The 21,222-nt window shown below is 43.0% G+C and overlaps 1 protein-coding gene across 11 annotated transcripts in view; it reads right to left on the bottom strand.

Moving 5' to 3' along the window:
* Nucleotides 1-478: 478 nt before the first annotated feature.
* The window catches only part of FHL1 (four and a half LIM domains 1), a 61,220-nt gene continuing 40,476 nt past the window's right edge, over nt 479-21,222 (bottom strand). For 2 of the 11 annotated variants that reach the window (XM_028522424.2, XM_028522426.2), the window contains exons 3-7: nt 4,698-4,879; nt 4,095-4,269; nt 3,313-3,482; nt 2,659-2,845; nt 479-1,509 (exon numbers count right to left, since the gene is read on the bottom strand). In XM_028522424.2, coding sequence (XP_028378225.1) covers nt 1,355-1,509; nt 2,659-2,845; nt 3,313-3,482; nt 4,095-4,269; nt 4,698-4,853 — 843 coding nt within the window. In that variant the 5' untranslated portion in view covers nt 4,854-4,879 and the 3' untranslated portion in view covers nt 479-1,354. Of the gene's footprint in view, nt 1,510-1,893; nt 2,094-2,658; nt 2,846-3,312; nt 3,483-4,094; nt 4,270-4,697; nt 4,880-5,123; nt 5,185-6,317; nt 6,403-11,729; nt 11,843-11,997; nt 12,074-21,222 lie in introns of those variants that run through there. The other 9 variants (XM_036016862.1, XM_028522421.2, XM_036016864.1 and 6 more) reach the window with 9 other exon arrangements.

Genomic DNA, 21,222 nt, shown 5'->3' with positions numbered 1-21,222 from the left:
TGCTGCTTTATTTCTGTAAGGATACACTGAAACATTAGATAATAATAGCTAATGACAAAATGTAGAAATGAGGCATCGGCTTCTCTAACCACTGCTAAGAGAATGTTAATATGTATTGTCATTACATGTTCACTTTTGATATCGTCTCATTCTACTATGTAATATAACAATGTAGCTAGAATACAGTAAGTAGGTGCTCCTGCCTTTCAAGTAAGCACTACGTGGAAATCTGCCTGTGAGGACAGCAACCTCCTCATTCCCCCAGAGACCCAGCTAAACTCTTGAGGAACAGTCCTAAAAATCACAAGAGAAGGGGCATTGGCTGGCCTCTTTAACACAGAGACAAAGAGCAGACAACAACTATGTTACAAGAGTTTCAACTCGGCACCGTTTGGAAACGTCACATCCATGTGTCAATGACAGTCCCCGCGCCTGCTCATCTACCCCTCTAGAGTGTTATCATTACTTTTGTGGGATGATTTCAAAACTGCAGGAACATTTGAGCGGGCTAAAATATTTTCATGCAAGTCTCCAAACCCATAAACCATGTTGCTATTAATATTAAAACAAAATATTATTAAAAAGAGAAAAACGACAGGTGGGTTAGTTTTGTTAAACTTCCAGAAGTATTCATGGTGATGATATTCCTCTGAAACAGGCTCGTTTTCTCAGATCTGCCTACACTTTCCAAATCACCTGCATGTTCCATGCTTGGCAGTAGGAACGCTCAGAAAACACGGCACACGGGGAACTCAAATATTAGTACAGGTAAAAAGGTCAGTTTAGAATCACAGCTAAGTTCAAATGTTAATTTCTAGAAATTTGTATTAGTCAATCAAAAGCACAAAAGAACAGAAGGAAGGTTTTGATGAGGAAGTGAAACCATGCACTTCAGTAAGTTCTCTTTCTGCTCACAAAAGAGGGTGAGCAGTGAGTTGGAGCAGCCGCTGCAACTCTTTGTATTGTGTGATGGCAGTGGGTCCCAGCTGAGTCACGAAGGGCACCTCAGTGGGAGCTTTATCTCTTAGGCTTCTTGCTTACATCACTAAGCAGCTAAATGGTTAGCACTTTTCTGCTCTATGATAAACATGCAGAAGAGTAGATCTATCTAAGTTTGTTTTTTAACTGCAGCCATCGCAAAATTAACTTCGCTGAGGAGTTACTTTTTGCTACATCCTAGTATGATCACTGTGTGCCCTTATTTGAGTAATACTGTAAAATGGGAGAAAAGACAGAAAGAACAACTTTGAAGAAGTGAAAGGCCACTCTTTCCCTATGGATGGTGTAGGGCAGAGGGTGAGGACACAAACAACAAGATTCAATTCCATTTTACAGGACAGGGGCCCCTGTCACTTTACAGCTTTTTGGCACAGTCGGGGCAATACACTTGTTCCTGATGGAAAACAAAGCGCTTGTTGGCCAAATTCACGGAGCACTTTTTGCAGTGGAAGCAGTAGTCGTGCCAGGATTGTCCTTCATAGGCCACCACACTGGAGCCTTTACCAAACCCTGTGGAAAACACAAAAGAGAACAAAAGAGACAGCTCAGTGAATACAGGTGAGAGAGACACCGCTGCCTTGCCCATTTATACAGCCAACAAGCACGCAGGGGCAGCATCTGCCCGGCCCCCAGGCCACCCCTCTCCACCACGATCTGTCCCCCACACCATGCCACTGTGACCGTGCTACAGTTCTCAAGGACCTGAGAAGATGCCAGAGCTCAGCCAAGGGCTTCTCTGATGTAAAGAACCCACATTCCCATGCCACTGCAATCGCCCTGTGACGCTTGCACCAACCTCCCAGCATAACCAGTTTCTTTGATTTAGGTCAGGGCCATGGCATCAAAGTGGCCACCAGGAGGCAAACTTGGGCTGTTTGTGGGGTGTGCACTTACCGGGCCTCGAGGAGCTGCTAAGCTTCGATTTTTTCTATAAAGAACCACCACCCACGAGGGACAAGTCCTCTCTCCACCCGGATGCCTGCCCCGGAGGTTGGCGCTGGGAAACAGGGTGAGAGGCAAGCGTTTCCCGTGGCACACTGGGGGCTTCCTAGCTTTAGAGACTGGGTGGCTCACTCTTGACACAGTCCTTTTCCCTGAGGATGGCAAAAGTCTTCTCAAATGTACATTTCAAGGCTCCCCGGGGTGATGGGAACGGTGGAGGCAGGGAAAAGGGCCCAGGGCACGTGGATCGCGGCGCGAGATGAGGAATGAAGTGATTAGCTCGGCTTCTGATCCCAAAACAGCTGCCCACAGGCACTTCTGAGCTAGCCCTCAGCTATGGGATGTTATGATCCCAGCCTACAGCTCTTCAGCCTCCCTCCCCTCCCCCTGGCCTCTACCCAGCTTCATCCCATTCTCCCCCTCCCCCTCAGAACCCCACGTGCAGTGCCTGCCCAAGGCATGGGCGTGGGTCTCAGGCTCGTGAACTTCGCAGCTCAGCATCTTTAGTCAGCAGCAGTCAGGAAATGTTCTGTATTGCAAACGCTAACCTGGCCTGGGGGAGAATTCAAACTCTGAAACTCTTTGGGACCACAATGGCAAGGGGTGGGGACATTCTTTGGGGCCTTTGTGGATGAAACTGACAAAGTAGAAAAATGAGAGATGGTTACCATGCGCAAAACCTAGCCTGGCCGACTTAGCAAGGACTCTTTAGCCTACCAGTGATGGGGTTCTTGCATCCAGCACACTTCTTGGCCACAAAGTTCTTGTAGCAATCCACGCAGTAATACTGGTCCTCCACAGCGGTGAAACGCTGCCCAGCCAGCTTCTTAGAGCAGGTAACACACACAAAGCACTCGGCATGCCAGGGCTGATCCTGGTAAGTGATTCCTCCAGATGTGATGGCCTAGACCAGGGAGTGTAGCACCGGATTCAGATTCAACAACCATTTTGTTGAATGCCTACTATGTGCCAGGCACTGTGCTGGGCGCTTTGGTCTACAATATCTCATTTAATCGCCACAACGGCCATGGGAGGCAGGTGCTATTATTATCCCCAAGTTACAAATGAAGATACCGAGGCTCAGAGAAGGTGAGCCTCTGTGCAAGGTTACACAGCAACAAGGTGGCGGAGGCAGAGCCTCTGGAGCCAGGGCTACCCGTGCTTCCATGCGGAGCGCTTTTCAGGACAGCCTGAAGTGGCCCAGGCACTGCTTTCTACTACCAGTCTCCTCATCTGTAAAATGAGCATAATAATTCCCACGTCACAGGGCTGTCGTGGGGATGGAATGGGATAGTGTGTGTGCAAGTGCTCTGCCAACTGTCAAACACTTCTAGAAACAACACTCCATGCAGAACTCCCTGGACAACGTACCTTGTTGCACTTCACGCAATGCTTGGCAAATTTGGCCTCATGGCAAGTCACGCAGTAGAAGTCTTCCCCTTTAGGGAAGAAGCTTCCAGTCCCAATGACTTGCTTGCAGTTGCTGCAGGTAAAACAGTCTTTGTGCCAGACGGTCTTCTTGTACTCCACGTTCTGATCTCCTGCGGGGGGAAGCGATTGGATAGCCGCACTGACAGTGCTCTGCAGGGGGCTGCATCCACTCAGCTCCCACCCTGGGCCCTCCAGAGGTGAGGGAATGCAGGCCCTGCAGCTACTGGCCTCACACTTCTGATGAGCCTACCTGCTGGGGTGAGGGGAAGTTCTCAACAATGGCCTACCTGTGGGTGTGACAACCTAGGTCTGTCTGGAGGGGACCCAAGCTATAATGTTTGAGGAGACGCCTGAGTCCCCACTCCCACACCCTTTGTGGACTTAAGAGATTCTGTAGGGGACTGGCTGACCCAGAGTTATACCCTAAGGAAGAGGCATGCTTTGATCACTTACTCTACCCAAATGAGAAAGTGCTACATACTTTTTCACTTCCTTCTCTTGCCACAGACAGTTCTCTTCAGTGGTCTTTAGTTTCCGAATGTGTGCGTGTGTGCGAGCATATATGTGTACGCATGTATACATGTATATATATGCGTGCATATATATGCTAAAAGCTAAGAGCAGCTCACAGCAGCATTAGCCCCATCGTCCCAAGTAGCCCCACATCATCTCTGCCCAGAGGCCTCCTCCCTGACCACCCCGGGAGTGAGTGTGAGCAGTACCTGCCACAATTGGCTTGAAGCAGCCCTTGCACTTGGGGGAATCCTCCCGTGTGGTACACTTGTTGCATAGGATCTTGTTGTCCTTGGATACAAAGGTCTCGTTTGCCAAAGGGTGCAGGCACTTGGCACAGTGGAAGCAGGTGTCGTGCCAATAGCGGTTCTTATAGTGCACCTCCTGGAAACCAAGCAGAAGGGGATGGGTTGGTGTGAGTGACATGGGGGCGCCGGGAGTGTAATCACTGACTACAGAGATGACACCACTCCGTGCACCTGGGGATGCCCCAAGGTGAATGCTCTATTTAGTAACATGAAGGACACTGAGGTGAGGATGGAAGACTCATAGTTCCTGAAAGAAGACTAAGAGGACAACTGAGTTGGCATGGGCCTTGGCACCCACCAGTCCAAGTCCCACAGACAGCTCAGGACCCAGGCAAGGGGAAAAACACTAGAGGCAAGGGTGGCTGGGCCAGGGCCTCCATTCCCTTGTCTCCAGGCCACTGCCCGTCCTGCCTGCCACATGTGGGTTGCAGTGATGAGGAGAACTCAGGAGAGAGTGAGATTTTGTTGTCAGCCACAGGAAAACCATGTAGGGACCACTGTTACCTTGGAGTCTGCACCAATGGGCTTGCGACATTCCACGCAGGTGTTGGCACAGAACTTGTCAAAGCACTTCAGGCAGCAGTGGTGGCCATCCTTCTCCACATACTTCTTCCCCTGCAGGGGGTCCCTGCAGTAGTGGCAGTCAAACTTCTCAGCCATGGTGCCCACCTTGTACCTGGAGGGACCTATGGGGGCAAGCAGGCAGAACAAATGACCAATGGAAGACCAGTGCTCTCTGCCACAGAGGCTTCCAGGAGACAGCTGTGCCAAGGCAACAGATACTTCACTAAGACTCCTGGGAAGAAAGAACCCTCCCCAGGGGCCAGAGGGCTAATGGCTAGTGAAATCCTGGGGACTTGGGAGAAACCCTTGCTGGATTATCTCGCTGTGCTGCTTCACAGGACACTGAAGGGGACAAGTGGATCAGACCTGGTGTTGGCCTGACCAGGGCTCTGGGTGGCTCAGGGGTGCTGAGCAGTGACGTGAAGGAGTGCAGGGGTGTGATGGAGCAGGCAAGAGAGAAGGAGTTGTTTTACACAAAGGGACACACAGCTTTGGGCACAGTCTGCATGCAGCAGCTGCTTGGGGAAGAGATGCCTGGCCAGTCACAGGCTGGTTGGCTCGGGCAGTTTGTGGAGGAGGGAGGCGCCCAAACCCTCTGCTTTAAGGGCTGCATTCTAGACAGTGAGCCAGAGATCTCCCTGCCAGCTCCCAGTTCCTCCTCCGTAACTTCTTGGGGGGCGTGCGGGGGTGGGGGGGTTGTGATTGCATCCTCCGGAAAGCCTCACTTTCCTCCTGTCTGTAAAATTCAGTTCATCTGAACAAAGACTTACTGCTGACTCCACACAATGCTAGGCATACAAGTAATCTTATTCATTTGCTTAAAATGTCTGCATTTACTTTAACTCTGGCAGAACCTTTTTATATCCCTGAATGGATCCTAAGGAGTTTTGTCCAAGGTAGTTTACTGACTTCTGAGACCTGGGCAATCAAGCAAGAGAGGACTGATTAAAGTGGCATTCTCGATCGGAGCTGGCAAGTTTTGCAACTGTGAATGACTTGTCGGAGTGATGTGTAGCGCTGTGATGGGCCAAAATTACATCCCCTTTTGTTTAAAGCAAGGGTGGATAGATAGAGTCAATGAAGCACTACTATTTAGGACATTTGCTGTTGGAAAAATAGAAATCTTAAAGTCAAATCTGTGTGGGAGTTACTCATTGAAAGTGTTAAAGTGATTATTCCCCAAGAAACATTCCCACTGCCTTCACACAGACAAGTCCCCTTGTCCCCCTCCTGAACCCCACCCACCTACCCAACCCCAGACCACCGGCTTGCAATGACAAGCATTGCTAAGGCAGTCTGTTAATCCCATCACTAAAAAAGGTACCAAATGCCAGTATCTATAAGCTCTCAACCTTAAACATTTGCTAACTTGTTCCTCTCTCCCTGAAAAGGAAACTTACATGGGCAAATAAACAACAAATATTTAATTTGCTCAGAAAACATGAGAATGGAGACTATTTTCTCCAACTACCCACAAACATGGTTATTGTGCTAGCAGACATCTTCAGCCTAATTTACAAAGAATGAGGGAAAAGCAATGAGCATTTGCCCAGTACTCACCGCAGCTCTTCCACTAACTGAATGGCCCCAAACTCCCACTTTGGGTCCCATTCCCAGTGTTTTTTTTTTATACAAACACATGTCCAAGTTGTTTGGATCTTGTTGCCATAGGCAACCAAATAGCAGTGTGTGAGCTAAGGAAACCGCACCCTGTGTCTCAGACTCTGCTAAGGCCGGTGAAGTATCACTCAGAACTGGATCAGTTTCTGAAGCCAGCCCCCCAAAACAGGGAACCAGACCACCGACAAGCATCATGCTCTGGGCCCACCAAGCTCCAGTTTGTGCTGGCACACAGACAGGCCCTCTCGCTTCCACAGAACTGATGACTGAAGCAAGTGACATTCTTGGGCAAAGACACTTGACCGAGACAGTTGTATCTGAGTTCTGAGATTTAACCAGACCAGATAATGCTTCTTACTACCAGTTCTCCCCAAAAAGAAAAGCAACATGTTCCCTTATATAATGGATTAGGAATGAAAAGTAGAGACACGGCGAAACCAGAGTCTATCTTCTTGAATTATGCAGTTTACATAGGGCAGCTTTTATACTACCTTTAGTCTCTGCATCTAGAAAAATGTGCCTGTCACAGTGATAGCAAGTTGAAAATGACTCTCCTTAATTCATTCTTGCTGGTCTTTCACATGTCACGTAAAATCTTTGTCTTATTGGCTTTTCCATATTGAAGTTGTGAACTCAACAAAGATTTACTTTCTTGTAAAGAGCTGAGTACAGAAACCAAATAAATCTCCAGTAACAGTAAATGCCAGGAAATTAAATTATCAGTGGCTCTTAAAAGTCATTTGGCAGGAAATCAGAATCTCTAAGATTAGACAGCATTGGCTAGTAATGTCAGCTGATTTAGCCCTTCAGAGACTATTGTCTTGGGCCATATTTGAAAATCCCTCCTCCCTTACCAAAGTGTCTATTTATAGAATAAAGCCTTGAACCCTATTCATTTTCATGTCTTGTAGGCACCCAGATAATGAAGCAATCCATGGCTCACCAATGAGCATGGAAGTACCAGAATGTGTTGACATAGAGTCACAATCAATGAAGCTGCTGATCACTTTATTATTCTTGTAGTATAGGGTCTTAAACCAAGCAGAAGGAAAATTACATGAATCCACTTCCAATTAATGGTGTTTGGAGGTGCTAGCTTTAGACACTATTGTTTTTTTCTTTTTGCTGTGTGAAAAATCCAGGGTCATAGTTTTAGAACTGATTTCCACAGTGGACTCAAGCTTTTGTGTGTGTGGAAACACTTATTTGTCAAGATAAAATAGGCACTTCCAGGAATGCTGGCTTTACTGCCTAATAAGTAAGCAGGCTGGAAACACTTAAAGCATGTTAACAATGCTGATGGCAAATTCATGAACTTTAGTACTCTTTTGCAATAAATCCAATTAAGTGGAACTTTGGGCAGCCTGAATTAGCTTATCTCATGTTTTTCTAACCTTATGATTATTTCATCCCAAACTATTTCAAACCAAGCAGTGTGCTTATGAGGAATCTGGAGAACAACATTCCTGCTGATGGGATAGTTACCATATCAAAACTTTGCATAAAATATCAACAATGTGTACGAGAGCAAAATATTTTGTTAGCTACTTGGCTTCAAAGAGCTTAATAACTCTAAAAAAACAGATTATAAATGACAATGCTGAGAGCTTCTGAAAAGAGGGCAAATACCCTGATTTGTAGGTTCCACCAAAATGAGCCACAGTTAAGCACTGACTTCATGATGAGAGAAAAGCTTTGTACTTTCCTGTATTTCCCTTTGTTGGAAATAAAAATAGAGAAAAATGGTGGTGGCATTTATCTTTTCTATGGGGCTCTCTTTAATCTTAATGAATGACAGCCATATACTGTAGGTGTTTATCTCTTAGGTAATAATTTTTATCCCTTCAGCAATTTCTAAGTACATAAAATCTGAAGCTTTTAACCTTTCAAAACTTCCAGATCTGTTTGCCTTGACCTATTGCTGTTATCTGGGAAAGGGCATGACATCGTTCATTAAACAAAACTTGGATACATATAATTACAGCATTGCTTCCCTTCCCGCCTGTCTCTGCCCTACGGCAGCTCTCTAATTTTAACCTCACAGCGCAGCCCTCATCTGGATGTGGCAGTGATGTTTCTCTATCACAGAAAAGTTTGCCAACACGTGAGGAGCCCCAGGGACCTCATTCAGGGCCTTGTATATACACTAGTCACACAGTAGATGCCTATTGACTGACAGATGGAGATAAATCACCACCATTAAGTTTCTAAAACCTCTTTCATTAAAAGCATTTTCTAACAAAGATTTCTGTTTCTGAAAACCAGGGGAGAGCTCCTGTGATCTTAAGGTGCTGACATCTAACCTACAGTCTTTTATAGACATAGCAGGTTAGAACACTGCTGGAAATGCAACCGGCTGACCAAGTTTTTGATATTTATTCCAAAGTGGTAGCCTGATTTTCGTGCTGTGCCCACTTCAAAAGACATATCATTCTTCACTTAATAAACAAGCTTCCTCTTTCAGAAAATTCCTGAACTACATCCAATATGCTACAAGGTGCCTACATAAACCTCAGTATCTCAATAAAAAGTTTTGGCTTTTGATTTAATCATGAATCATATATAGATCAGTGTAATATAACATTATGACTTTTTTTTTACCATAAACCTCTTATTAGAGAAAATACCATTTGTATTCAACAATCATCTTTCTTGTGTTCTTATGTGCATTTTCTGACATATTTTATGCTAATGTTTATTTTCTCCCTTGTGCCTACGTGGCTGAAATTAAGAATATTTAAGGAAAAAGTGAATGTTATAACTAGGTTGCATTTTTCTAACCATGTGTTTTCCCTGAGTGGTACAATATACAGTGTAAACAATGAACAGAAACCCAAATGGAAAAAAAGTTCAAGCTATTTTTGGTCTGTTAATTGCTAAGTCCAACATACCAGTATGTTAGTCATTCCATGTGTAAATATTGGCTTCAAAAGAGAAAGGGTATATTGCTTTCCTAAGAACATTCACTAAATGGAACGAAGCTTTAGTCGATGAATAGGACACTTGTGTAATAGACATGCTCATGCACCTGGAGGTGTCGTCAGACATTTGGGAATAAATACCTAAGTAGCTGGAATGAGACGAAGATCATGAGTCACGGCTCAAAAGTAGTCTTTCATAGAATTTCATAGAAAATCAGAAAGTGATTTTTTCCTTAAAAACAGAACATTTGCAGAATGATTCAATGTTATTAGCAACTTCACTTGTATATGGCATTTAGGGAAAAAAACACATAAATCTTTTTTGGATCACCAATAGACAGGTAACACAATGTAGCTTATATCTGGTATCAGGAGGGTTGGATACAGATTATTAAACAAAAGCATTGTGTACCATTACACTTCCACTGGGACCAGATTCTATTCTAGTGCTATTTTGTCCGTAGTTGAAGCTTTTCTTAATGTTGTACACATTACGTGCAGCACATTGTCTTCCCTATAGGAAAACAGCGCTTCCAACCCACCAGCAATAGAACCTGTGTTTTCAGTTTCTCTAGTCGTGGTGAAGTAGTAGGCAGTCAGTCACTTGCTGGTCATCAAAAGTACAAAACATTCAACTTCACCCTCAGCCAAATCTTCTGACTACCATTTTTCAGTTATTTTAAGAAGGTGATCCAGTTTGATTATTTCCTCTCACCCAACCTTTTTATTCTGTATCCCTGCCCTTAGAATAAAGTGCCGGGGGTTGTGACCCACTGGGCAGTGGCTGGTGAAGGGAATTAATGGCCGTACAACATGACAAATGATCTTAGCTCCCTCCCACCTACATCCCCACCCCAGTCTTCAACTTTAAAGGGCAAAGGGCAAAAGATTTCAATCTATATAATTTCACAGACTGTAAGTGTTCAATAACAATAGTGTAAAATCTTGTCCTTGGAATGTCCTGTCACTATGTGGATGGTCTCTAAAAATGGATTCTGATCCAATTCTGTCTGCATAAAGCCCATTTCAGAGCAATGTGGATTTTCCTTCTGTGAGGACTTCTCTTTTGTCTGCTTTCATGGACCTATGAGCCCAATGCAATACAAAATAATAATTCCTGATTCAAAAACTCATCTAAAAGGTGTCTATTAATTGGTCTAATTTAGTCACAGTTATAGCCTCCAGATTATGTAAACAAGAATAAAGTCAGGATTGGGTGCAATTTAAAATCCAAGTTTAGGTGTGTTATGATTATGTCACTTTTAAAATACAGTATGTACCTGTTTTGTCACTCAATTAGTAAATAAAATGGGGAGTTACTCTACCAGTTAACATGCATTCAAGGTCCATTGAAACAACGGGTGCAGCTGAATAGTTTGCCTTCACCCAGAGAATGTGTGTGTTGGCTGATTACCACAATCTCAGGCATGTGTTGCCATGTTTGTAAAATGGATCCCGGGGGTGAGGGGAAAACAACCAGCTCTTCAACTCTTGAACAAGGAAAACATTGCACATTAATTCATTAAAGCAGGGAATTCCACTGCAGCACATTTGTTTTAAAAGACCAAAGGAGACATTTCTAAAAGTACTGCCATTGTTTAAGTATTGACAGGCAATCACAAGTTGTCAAAAATATTTTTTTCTAAAACACTGCCACTGGTAATTACTTTGTTCCTTAATCCGAAAACTGGGAGAGAGGACAAAGTGCCTGGTTTCCAAGAAAGGGAACCGTTAGTTAGGCAGAAGGCAACAAAGCAACGACGACAAATTCCTGGCTTCAGAGGAGAGACAGGCAGCAGGCTTACTAGAGAGAAGCAGGCAGTCTGGGGAGACAGCCTGTCCTTTAGTCCTCTGACCCCTATTCCCATACGTCTTGAACGCTGACAAAGGGCTTCTTAACATCAGGTTACAAAACAAGAGGGAGACTCTTGTAGTAATGACAGTATGGGTTCTGAAATTTTGCTCCCTTTTCAATTAATAGAACCTAAGCATTATATCAAAAGGATCAGAGCTGTTTCTTCAGGAAGATTCAAAATATTGTTCACAAAAAGGGAAGATATGTTATGGTAAGTCATTATGGACTTTCTTAGTTATAAATATTCCTCCTTCCAGCTCAAAAAACTCCCTTCTTTCCTCACATAATTTCTTACCGCTTCATAAGATGTCCTGAAAAATGTACAATAGAATAAAATGTTTATATATATCAAAAAATAAGACACTCAAATTATTTATTTTATTTGAGTAAGAATAATCTTTTGTCTTTGAAACAGTATTAGAAGGCAAGGACAGAACAGAGATGAACTATCTCTTATTTACTATTTAGAGAATACTAAATCCACTTAATAAGAAAGTATATCCTTTAGACAGGTGATGGATTCACTGTCCTAACAAACTTCTTCTCAATAGAACATAAAGAATATGAAGCATTTACCTGACTTATGGGAAGCCATGGCTCAGACACCAAGTTCAGGAGCAGCACCTATACCAGTCCTCCCTGGACCCCAGCTGATAAGGCTGTGGCTCATTTGTGAACATACATTTAAGGGGAAGCAGCTAACACAAAAATAACCGAGAGCAGATGGCCCACCCCTCCCAAGAGATCACAACCTTAATCCCACTAGAAAATTCTTAACCATTTTAGGTGATCCAAGGGAGAAGAATAAGACCCAGTAAAAATACCAAACACTACATATAAATACCTGTGGGGCTACTCAGCATCCAAATTAGCTCCAGAGCTAGAGAGGCCACATAGAAAGTCATCCCCTGTACCGGAATAAAATTTGGACTCGGCTCTGGCATAGCTTAACGCTGAGCCACCCTTGTTAACCCACTTTATATGCCTAAAGAGCTTGTATTTGGCCCTACGAAGGGTCATTTTTGTGCTGTTAATGATAAAAGTAACTATAAGAGATAGACTTATGTTGCCAGTAAAATTAAAATAAATTACACACGATGAATATAGAGATCAAGGGTATGATCTATGTTCTCCTTGGTATGTACCAGATTAGCAGAATTACTGAAAAGAACAATTTTAGCCACATATCTCCATAGTGTCAGACAGTGCAGGTGCGGACAGACATACACACCTACATCTGTTATATACAAGGCAGAGACTTTGTCCCACAAATGAAATCTCTTGCTTTTCACTGTAGGGGCAATATAAGTAAAAATATGGATGGAAATGAAGACAGTGGCCTATCATGCTGTAACACCTGAGCAGGCCGACTGATGGCTGGAGGCTGGTCATCAGGAACAATCTCTAGGAAGAGCCATGGTCCTCAGGATACCCTGTAAGTCCCTCCATGACCCCCTGCCCTGTTCCTTCTCTGGCCTCATCCCTACCCACTGTGCCCTCACTCCCTTCAACTCCAGTCTCATTGGCCTCCGAGCTGTTCCCTGCGCCCACCAGATAGGCCCCACCTCAGGGTCCCAACACTGATTCCCTCAGCACCAAGCCTCTCACAGTTGCTCCTCTATTTCCTCAAGGCTTTTCCAAGCCACCTTTTCAGTGACTCGACACACCCCCCTCCATTTAAAATTGCAACCATGCTTCCTGACCTTGGGTTTCCTACCCCTCTGCCAATTTGTTCCCCACAATAATTATTTGTTGAAAAATGAATTAAAGGCAAAAAGTGTTAATTAACACTTAATTAAGCCTCATATAGAACCAAAATATAATCCCACCCAGAACCCTAAACATGGTTTTGGCCACTGAAGTTCAAGAAACGCAGCCGACCTCCACTCTGCAACAGGCCTTGGCTTAGTACCTTATAGGCACTCTCATGGAGTGTACATCGCTGATTTCAACCCTCTTCATCTCCCCTACTAGGGTGATGCCTGGGAATATACTTTACTTGTTTTCCTATCAGCAGCGTACAGCAAGGAAGCAACACATGCTTCGTGGACAAATTAACGAATTTCACAATTCTTATGCTCTTCAAATATTTAGTGAAAAGTTCATCTAAAAGACAGCTGAAATGATCAGTAACTCCTAGTTAGTTGGAAAATGGCATAACAATAAAAGCCAGGATATGTTAAAGGCAAACTGTATGATAATGCAAAAAAAAAAAAAAAAAAAAAGCCTGGAAAAGAAAGGAAGTGATAGGGTGCTCTCTCCAAGACTTTCTAGCCTCTTCCTTATCTGGCCTGATTACATTATGGCAGGGAGCTTGGCCCATCTGAACAATACCACACCCCTAAAATAAACCTCAACTTTTTACCCCGAGAAAATGCTCTATTTTATTAGATGATTAACCTTTATAAGCCCCAAATTTCAGGTTTTAGTGAGGTGTATTTTTAGATAGAGCCAAGGTATTTTTATGCCCCTCCTTGTAGTGCTGTCGACAGTAAACTTAAGAGTGCCAATAGTTTTCCCCTGAGTCGACTGTAGTTTCAAACCATGCATTAAGAGGTGCATTCTTGTAGAAAATGTGGTGGTTCCATTAGGCATCTGATCATTTTGAAAAGCAACAACAGAATATGGACAGAGTGACAGCCTTATGAAGTGAGCAAATAAACATAAATCTATTTTGCCCAAAAACACAAAAACAAGAGCATTATGTCCTGACAATTAATTAGTCAACTACCACGAGTTCAGTGTGAGCTGGGAGCTTTGCCCTACAAACAACAGCATTTATTCCATCTACAATTTACTTCATCCAGGTTAACTGTGCCTTCCTAAATACTTGATGGAGCATGACCACTGCCTGCTCTTAGATTTGTTCCCACGCCCATGTCCTCAAAAAACAAAACCACAACTTTCAGAAACCAAAACACAAAAGGCCCTTTGTGAGGTGAAACTCAATTTCTCAGGAAGAATAGCTGGTAATTTTGCCCTGTCTTGGATTAGTGGTTCAGAAACCTTGACAGTTACTTAGCACATGCCCGAACAATTACTGGTTTCATTAGTGTCTGAGCCAACTTCATTACACATTAACAGTATTATGTTAATAATATCCTTAATAATCACTGTTCTGTTTACAAAGCATCTTTATATACTGTTGGTGGAGCTGGCTAGTGTTTGATTAACAAATCTGGTCAGTGTTTGAAGGCCACATTTCAGACCCCTTAGTGTTTCACAGTCCAGTGTACATCAGGAAGACTTTTCAGTGCATGTTAGGCATCAAAAGTCCTAAGTTCCCTCTTGCATGTCATCCATTTACTTCAGAGGTTATGTACACAGTCTTGTCTTCGGACAACTTAGTAGTTACATTTTAACCTACCCTTGGGCTCCACCTACAGATAACACCACCCTAGCCATTTATGTATTTTATAAGGTGGACAGTTTTGGAACAGATGTCTTACTATATGGTGCAGGGTATTTTGCTGCTCACAGATTAAAATTAGTTCTTCCTTCCAAGTGTACCAAGATCAATATACAAATGACTGCCAGGAAAGGCAGAGCATAGTGGGTATTATAAGAAATATAAAATGGTATCAAGATTTATCACAGGCAACGATCATATCGGGTTTGAGGGGGATCAGGGAAGACTTGCCGAATGTGATAATATTTGCCCTGACCCCTGAAAAATGGGTGAGACTTCAAAACAAGTTGAAGAGGAGAGGGAATTCCAAGAAAGAGGTACAGTGTGAACAAAGGTATGGCAAGATCACAGGACCTGCTCCAGAAGCAGGATGCAACCCAATGAGGACAGGAGCATAGGATATGGAAGTGGTGGCACACCCAGCTACAAAGGAAGGGAAAGCCAGAGCACAAAGGGTGTTTTTGCAATCGGTGCAAGGAAAGGGTGAGATCAGGGTAATTAAGAGGTGATAAGAAAGGTGGATCCTGGGGGGAAAAGTCTGCAAGTAAGGAGAGTGTGGAATGGTATTGCGGTTGTCTGGATGAGACATAAGGGGAGAACAGCAATGGTAATAGGTGTGAAAAAGAAAGAAGGGATGTAAGGGCCACTGTGGGGCAGGACTGAAAGGACAGATCTGATATATCAGAGGGGAAGGAGCTCACAATCCCCCCCCCCCATGTGGTGATTCTGGGAGATCAGGGAAGTAATGGGGGATTTGGGAGGCAGCACTGATAGGGGGAAGAGTGGTACTTTACTTGGGGCTTTGTAATGAGGGTTTTTTTTTTTTTTTTTTTCTGAGATGTGAATGACTAAACCGCTTTCACGGAATCCTAGTTGTCAACTCAAGAGGGAAACAGGGCTACTGGTGAGGTTATGGTGGAATCACGTTTGTGGGGATTCTCGCACTGCAATCTAATCTCCAACTCTCCACCTCAGAAACTCCACTGGGAGGATCAAACTTCCAGAGTTCAAAGTAGTGCAACCTAAGTGTCAAACACAGCAAATTCAGTGACCTAGTTGGCCCACACCTCAAGAGTTCCTCGTTCACAGCTTGGCTTGTGGTCACCCTTCTCCCTTTACTATATTTTTCATTTACCGAAGAAATTTCCAAATGACTTAAAACTTATTCAGGCAATTTCTGGCCGTTAGCCATGGCCAGAGGCTGATGACAATCCGGAATGGAGTCTTTGTGGGTTTATCAGTGGTTTGATCTCCATTTTTTTTACATTATCCTTCTCCTCATGCCTACTATTAACAAGTTAATGCACTGTAAGTTTTTTTTCACAATATAACTTTGTCAGATTACTAGTCCCTTTGCCAACAATTTTACTGAGTGACTCCAACTACGAGATTAGGTATCTAGTCATGCACTATGATATGATGTGATTTGATGCTGCACTCTCTTAAGTATTTCTTGTTCTATGTGCTCTTGCCATCTCATGTTCCTGTCAATCTTTAGGGTGGGAAGAGTACTTTTGCTTACTGACAAGTAAATTTTGCAAAGTCACTGCTTAAATGTCATAATTCAGGGCATACCCATCAACAAGTAAAACAAGGGAGCCCCACCAGAACCACCTGAGAGGAGAATTCATCATGTAAGATCCAAATGAAAGCAAAGCTGGAGTTCTTGCCCCCTAAAGGGTCTCTGAGTTTCACAGCAAAGGAAAGGGTGGCTATGAAAGGGGAAGACCTGTTACAAATGAGGTTAGATACGTGAAACAGAGAACCCTGCAAATTGCAAAGGACCTTGAGAATTTATTACAGTGAAGACCTGTTCATTTCATAATTAACCAGGGCTTAGATGGTTTCCTTGTAATATTCACACAGAGATTAAGAATTTGAACATGCACCATGGCTTTTGCCACCTGGTTTTTGGAAATGTTATCCCGTGATCTGTAACAGTTTCAAATGTCTCCTATCCTCAAAGTCAGTCCCTTCCTATACTGCTATGAGACTTTCACTAAGATGTATGAACTATTCCAACCACATCCTACATATATGTTTATGGTCCTCTAACCAGAAGTCACCATCAGGACAACACTGAACAAATGGCTTTCAAAGCAAGCCACTGTGATGATTTCAGATAAAAAAAAATAAAGTGGCACTTAAAAAAGAAGATAAATAGAAAAACGACAGAATAAAAGAAAGAGTGCAATGAGTTTTAGGAGGAAATATATAATACACATACAGATTTTCAGATCAAGGGAAAAATGAAGGTGCCACAAAACTGAGAAGCTGGTAGGGATAAATCTGTCATATTGTAGGTGTTAAAATTCTCTTCCAGTCTATTTTCTACCACCCACTTGTGATATATCTGTTTTATTTCCATGTTGCCATGTGCCATGACTCAAAACACCCTTTCAGTCATGCTAACTCCTGGCATTCACCAAGCCCACCTGTTGTGGACATTTAAAGCCTCTGATAGATACTTGAGGGCTAGACATGCATGACAGCAGTCTATGATTTATCCTGTTCATTAATATCCATTAACAGGGAAAAACAGCAAATCAAATAAGCTTCAATCTTTTTATTTTTAAAGCTTCCAACAAAGATTGAGTGCTCTAACCAGAGGTGTTATCACAATATCTCATGAGCCCTGTACTTCCTGGTGTGAGATCTCCACTAGTGACATAAAATCTGTCTTCAATCACCAAAGGACTATAATTAATGTTACCTTATTATGCATTGGTATTTTCAATTCCCAAACAGGGGACAGACCTGGAATTCTGAGTAAAGGTTGGTAAAGGTGCACAGAAACACTAGTGGGGGCACAGGAAAAGAGTGATCTGGGTGTTACTCAGAAGTCTAGATTTTGTTAGTCAGTACGGTTGACTAATAGGCGAAATCAGACTTCTGGAGGTCTGAAACCACCCAAGGTGAAAGCCTCACTTGGTGTCCATATGCCAAGTTTTTCCAGAGGGCCATTAATTGTGTGCCTGAGCAGTGTCTCAATCTGGATTCCAAGCAGATACTCACAGGAAGATCCAGGAGGGTTTTGGTCCACAGTTATTCATGGCTGAGAGAGCAAACACGAGTAACTTTCTGTGGAAAGAGCTATTCTGTTTGTGAGGACAGGCAATATTACGTGAGAACTCAGTGATAGACCACAGTAAAGGCCAGTGTGATCTTGTGTGTGGCCTGCTGTGAGCTCACTGCCCAGAAAGGTAGCTTGTTTCCTCTGTCAGTCTGTGCACAGTCAGGATAGAGTATAATGGGTGGGGTCTGTGGGTGTTTCCATCTTCATAATGATTACATAATGACAGAATGGGAAATGATCTTAGATGCCATCTAGTCCAACCATCTCATTTTACAGATAGGAAAACTAAGACCCAGACATGAGAGACAATTTGCTTCACTGTGTTAACAGCAGCTCCTGGTCTAAAACCTGGGAATCCACACTTCCAAGGCACTATTCCTTGCACCATATCAAAGCTGCTTCCAGCAAAGGCTGTTTACTGCTGACAGTGCAAAATCTAGGAATGTGCTTTATAGTCAATAGGGTTCATCTCCCTTGACTTTTGATAATCATTAGCAGAGGCTAGGTGTCTTCAGGTCACAGACCTCAAGACGAAGGGATAGCTGTATGATTTGTAGATGAACACTTTGCACATTTTCTCATGCTACAGCAAAAGTCGAGTGAAAGAGACCATAAAGTTCAGCTATGATAACTGGGAAGTGGCAGTTGAAAGAGACCCAAGAGAGATAAGGACCAGGCTGATGGAGGAGCAGAGATTTTGCCTAAACCAGCTGACACTCAAGCAGCATGACTGACTATTTTCAAAGTTCCTGAAGCCAATCAATATATTTACCATGCCAGGCAGCAAGTACATGAACAGAATGACAGGAACACAAAGTCCAGCAAGTAGAACATGACATGGGGTCTGCAGCTAGAGAGGCAGAAGCTACCAAGGATCACACTTGAGAAGAGTACATCGTATTTACCTCAAATTCCAACTCTTCTTCATTTCCAAGCAGTATGGTACTCAAAGACAATAAATACGTGAATATGTACCTAGTCTAAATAAGACCAGATTGTCTGAACTATTGAAAACTAAACAAAGAGTGAGGGTGATTATTGTACCCAATGGAATTCAGATAAAATGGTTTAGACTAGATCAAAGCTATTTCTGAAGATTTCTATGAAATAAGTTAAAGTCTTAATTTTATATAAACTTATCTGAACAGCTAACATTGTTCAAAGACAAATAATATGGAACTTGCCCGGAGTTTAATATGGCTATATCTATTTTTTAATAAAGTTTCAATGGAATACAGTGCAGCGGCTAGTGGCTAAGGTCAAGGAATCTGGAGCCACAATGTCTGGAATCGAAACCTGCCTCCAACCACTTACTGGTTGTGTGCAACCAAGTTTTACTTAACTTCTTTGTGACTCAATTGGATCACCTGTAGAATGGGGATAACAATAATACCAATATTATTTGGGTTGCTGGGAGAAATAAGGTAATAAATATCTGCAACATTTAAAACAGTAGCTGGCACACAGTAAGCACAAGGGTTATGTGGAGAAGAGATAAGAGCTCAGGATCTTGGCCAAGAGTTTAGCTGTAAGGTTTATGGGCTTGAGAATGCTTAGGGCTCCAGACAGCAATTCTAAAGGTCCCAGTAAGTCAGAGGAATCAGCCTCTGGTAGCAGGACAGCCCAGAAGAGAGAGCTGTGTATCCTACACAGATAAGGAGGTTTTATGGACAGATGATGAAAACCTAGGGAGAACAAAACTCTGCTCTCTTGATCCTCTAGTGCAAATAAAAGACCTGCTAGATCTGGGTCACCCACTCAGCACTGGGGTGGGGAAGACTCTTCCCTACATCCCTCCTACCAAGTAAGACCCAGTGAATCCAATGGATGAATAGGCTTTCCAACACAAGGAACAAGAGCTTGCTGTGATGTGACTAATTAATGAGTCGGGCCACCTGTGGTTTACATGTCTGATCACAAGTTAGCCTGTGAAGATCAACAACAAAAAGAGCCTATGTATGCCATTAGAATAGTAGCTCCAGCTACAACGTAGCTTAGTTTTGCGTTATGTGAGTTAATTCTGAATGAATGCCAAGGATGTGGATCTGAAAGATCCTGTCTTATTAGGCCACTTACAGAAAGGACTCAGCAGCCCAGGTGAATATAAGGTTGCTTGTGAGGAGACTTAGTTTCAGTGGGCACAATAATGGCTAAGGTCTCAGGGGTACAAACAAAAATATGCATCATGTACCGCACTCCTGACCAAAGATTCATTGTGGTCATGCCCACCCCAAGATGAATTGAAGTTAAATCACCTGGAGTTGGAAAGACTGACAGAAGACTGGTATCTGACCAACCTGTAGATATGCCATATGCTATAATGGCAACTGTCCTGCTGGACAAAAATCCACAATGACCCAGAATCTAGGAACAGTTAGTGACTAGGGGAAGAGAAGTTGTATTGTCACGTCCATGGATCTCACCCAGGAGCCCCAGCCTAATGCCCTATCAGGAAGGACTCTTTAAATACTGTCACTCAGCTCAACACAGGGCTGACACACAGAAGGGAACAGGGGCAGTTCACCAGCCCAGAGAGGCAGGGTAGGGGCATGGGGCAGCTCTGGGATTGGCTGTGGGGAGAGAAAAGAACAGACTGGTCCAAAAGTTTCTGAGGTTCCTTTGAAATTCCCACAGTCTTCTCTCCTAGTGGCAGGGTTTGGGGAAGGCCTGCAGCCACAACATCTCAATCCATATAATTCAAACTCCTTTATTTGGTTATTTTGTCTAAAATTCTGTCCATCAGGGTTAACAATAAAATGAAAAGATCACTGGTGAGTGTTAGTGAAAGGAGTGAAAGGATATGAAGTCCTCTGGAGTTACCAGTGATACTATGTAAAATATTTTACAATGGAAATATTTCTTAGGTAGAAATTTTAAAAAGCTGTTTATCCTTTTATATATTCATGGTGATTCTTAAAGTTTCCATGTTCATAACTTCACTGAGTCATTTTAATTTTATTTGAAATGTAATTTGCACACCATAAAATTCACCCTTTAAAGTGTACATGTTAGTAGTTTTTAGTATATTCATAAAGTTGTGCAACTATCACCCCTATCTCAGTTCAGAACATTTTCATTATCAAAAAAGAAACTTTGGACCTCTCAATAATCACCCCCTAACCCCCTCCCCCCAGCCTCTGGCAATCACTAATCTATTTTCCATGTCGATGGATTTGCTTATTCTGGACATCTCATATAAATGGGATCATACAAGCTGTGACCTTTTGTGGCTGGCTTCTTTAACTTAGCAAAATGTTTTCAAGGTCTGTGCATGTTGTAGGTGTGTCAACACTTCATTTCTTTTTATAACAAATAACATCCCATTATATGGATATACCACATTCTATGTATTCATTCATCAGCTAATGGACATGGGTTTTTCTACTTTTTAGCCATTATGAATAATGCTGTTGTGAACATTCTTTTGTGTGTGTGGATTGACTCCTTAAATATGTTTGTTTTGAAAAGGTACAAAAGAGCATATACTGCAAAGTCTTCCTTTCCTGCCTGTGCCCAGACACCTATTCCCCCCCTCCATCAGTAACCAATGATACCAGTGTCTTATGTTTTCAGAGATACCGGGC

This window comes from Phyllostomus discolor, chromosome X (genome assembly GCF_004126475.2).
Source record: "Phyllostomus discolor isolate MPI-MPIP mPhyDis1 chromosome X, mPhyDis1.pri.v3, whole genome shotgun sequence".
Taxonomy (NCBI): domain Eukaryota; kingdom Metazoa; phylum Chordata; class Mammalia; order Chiroptera; family Phyllostomidae; genus Phyllostomus; species Phyllostomus discolor.
This window is presented reverse-complemented; position numbering and strand designations above follow the sequence as displayed.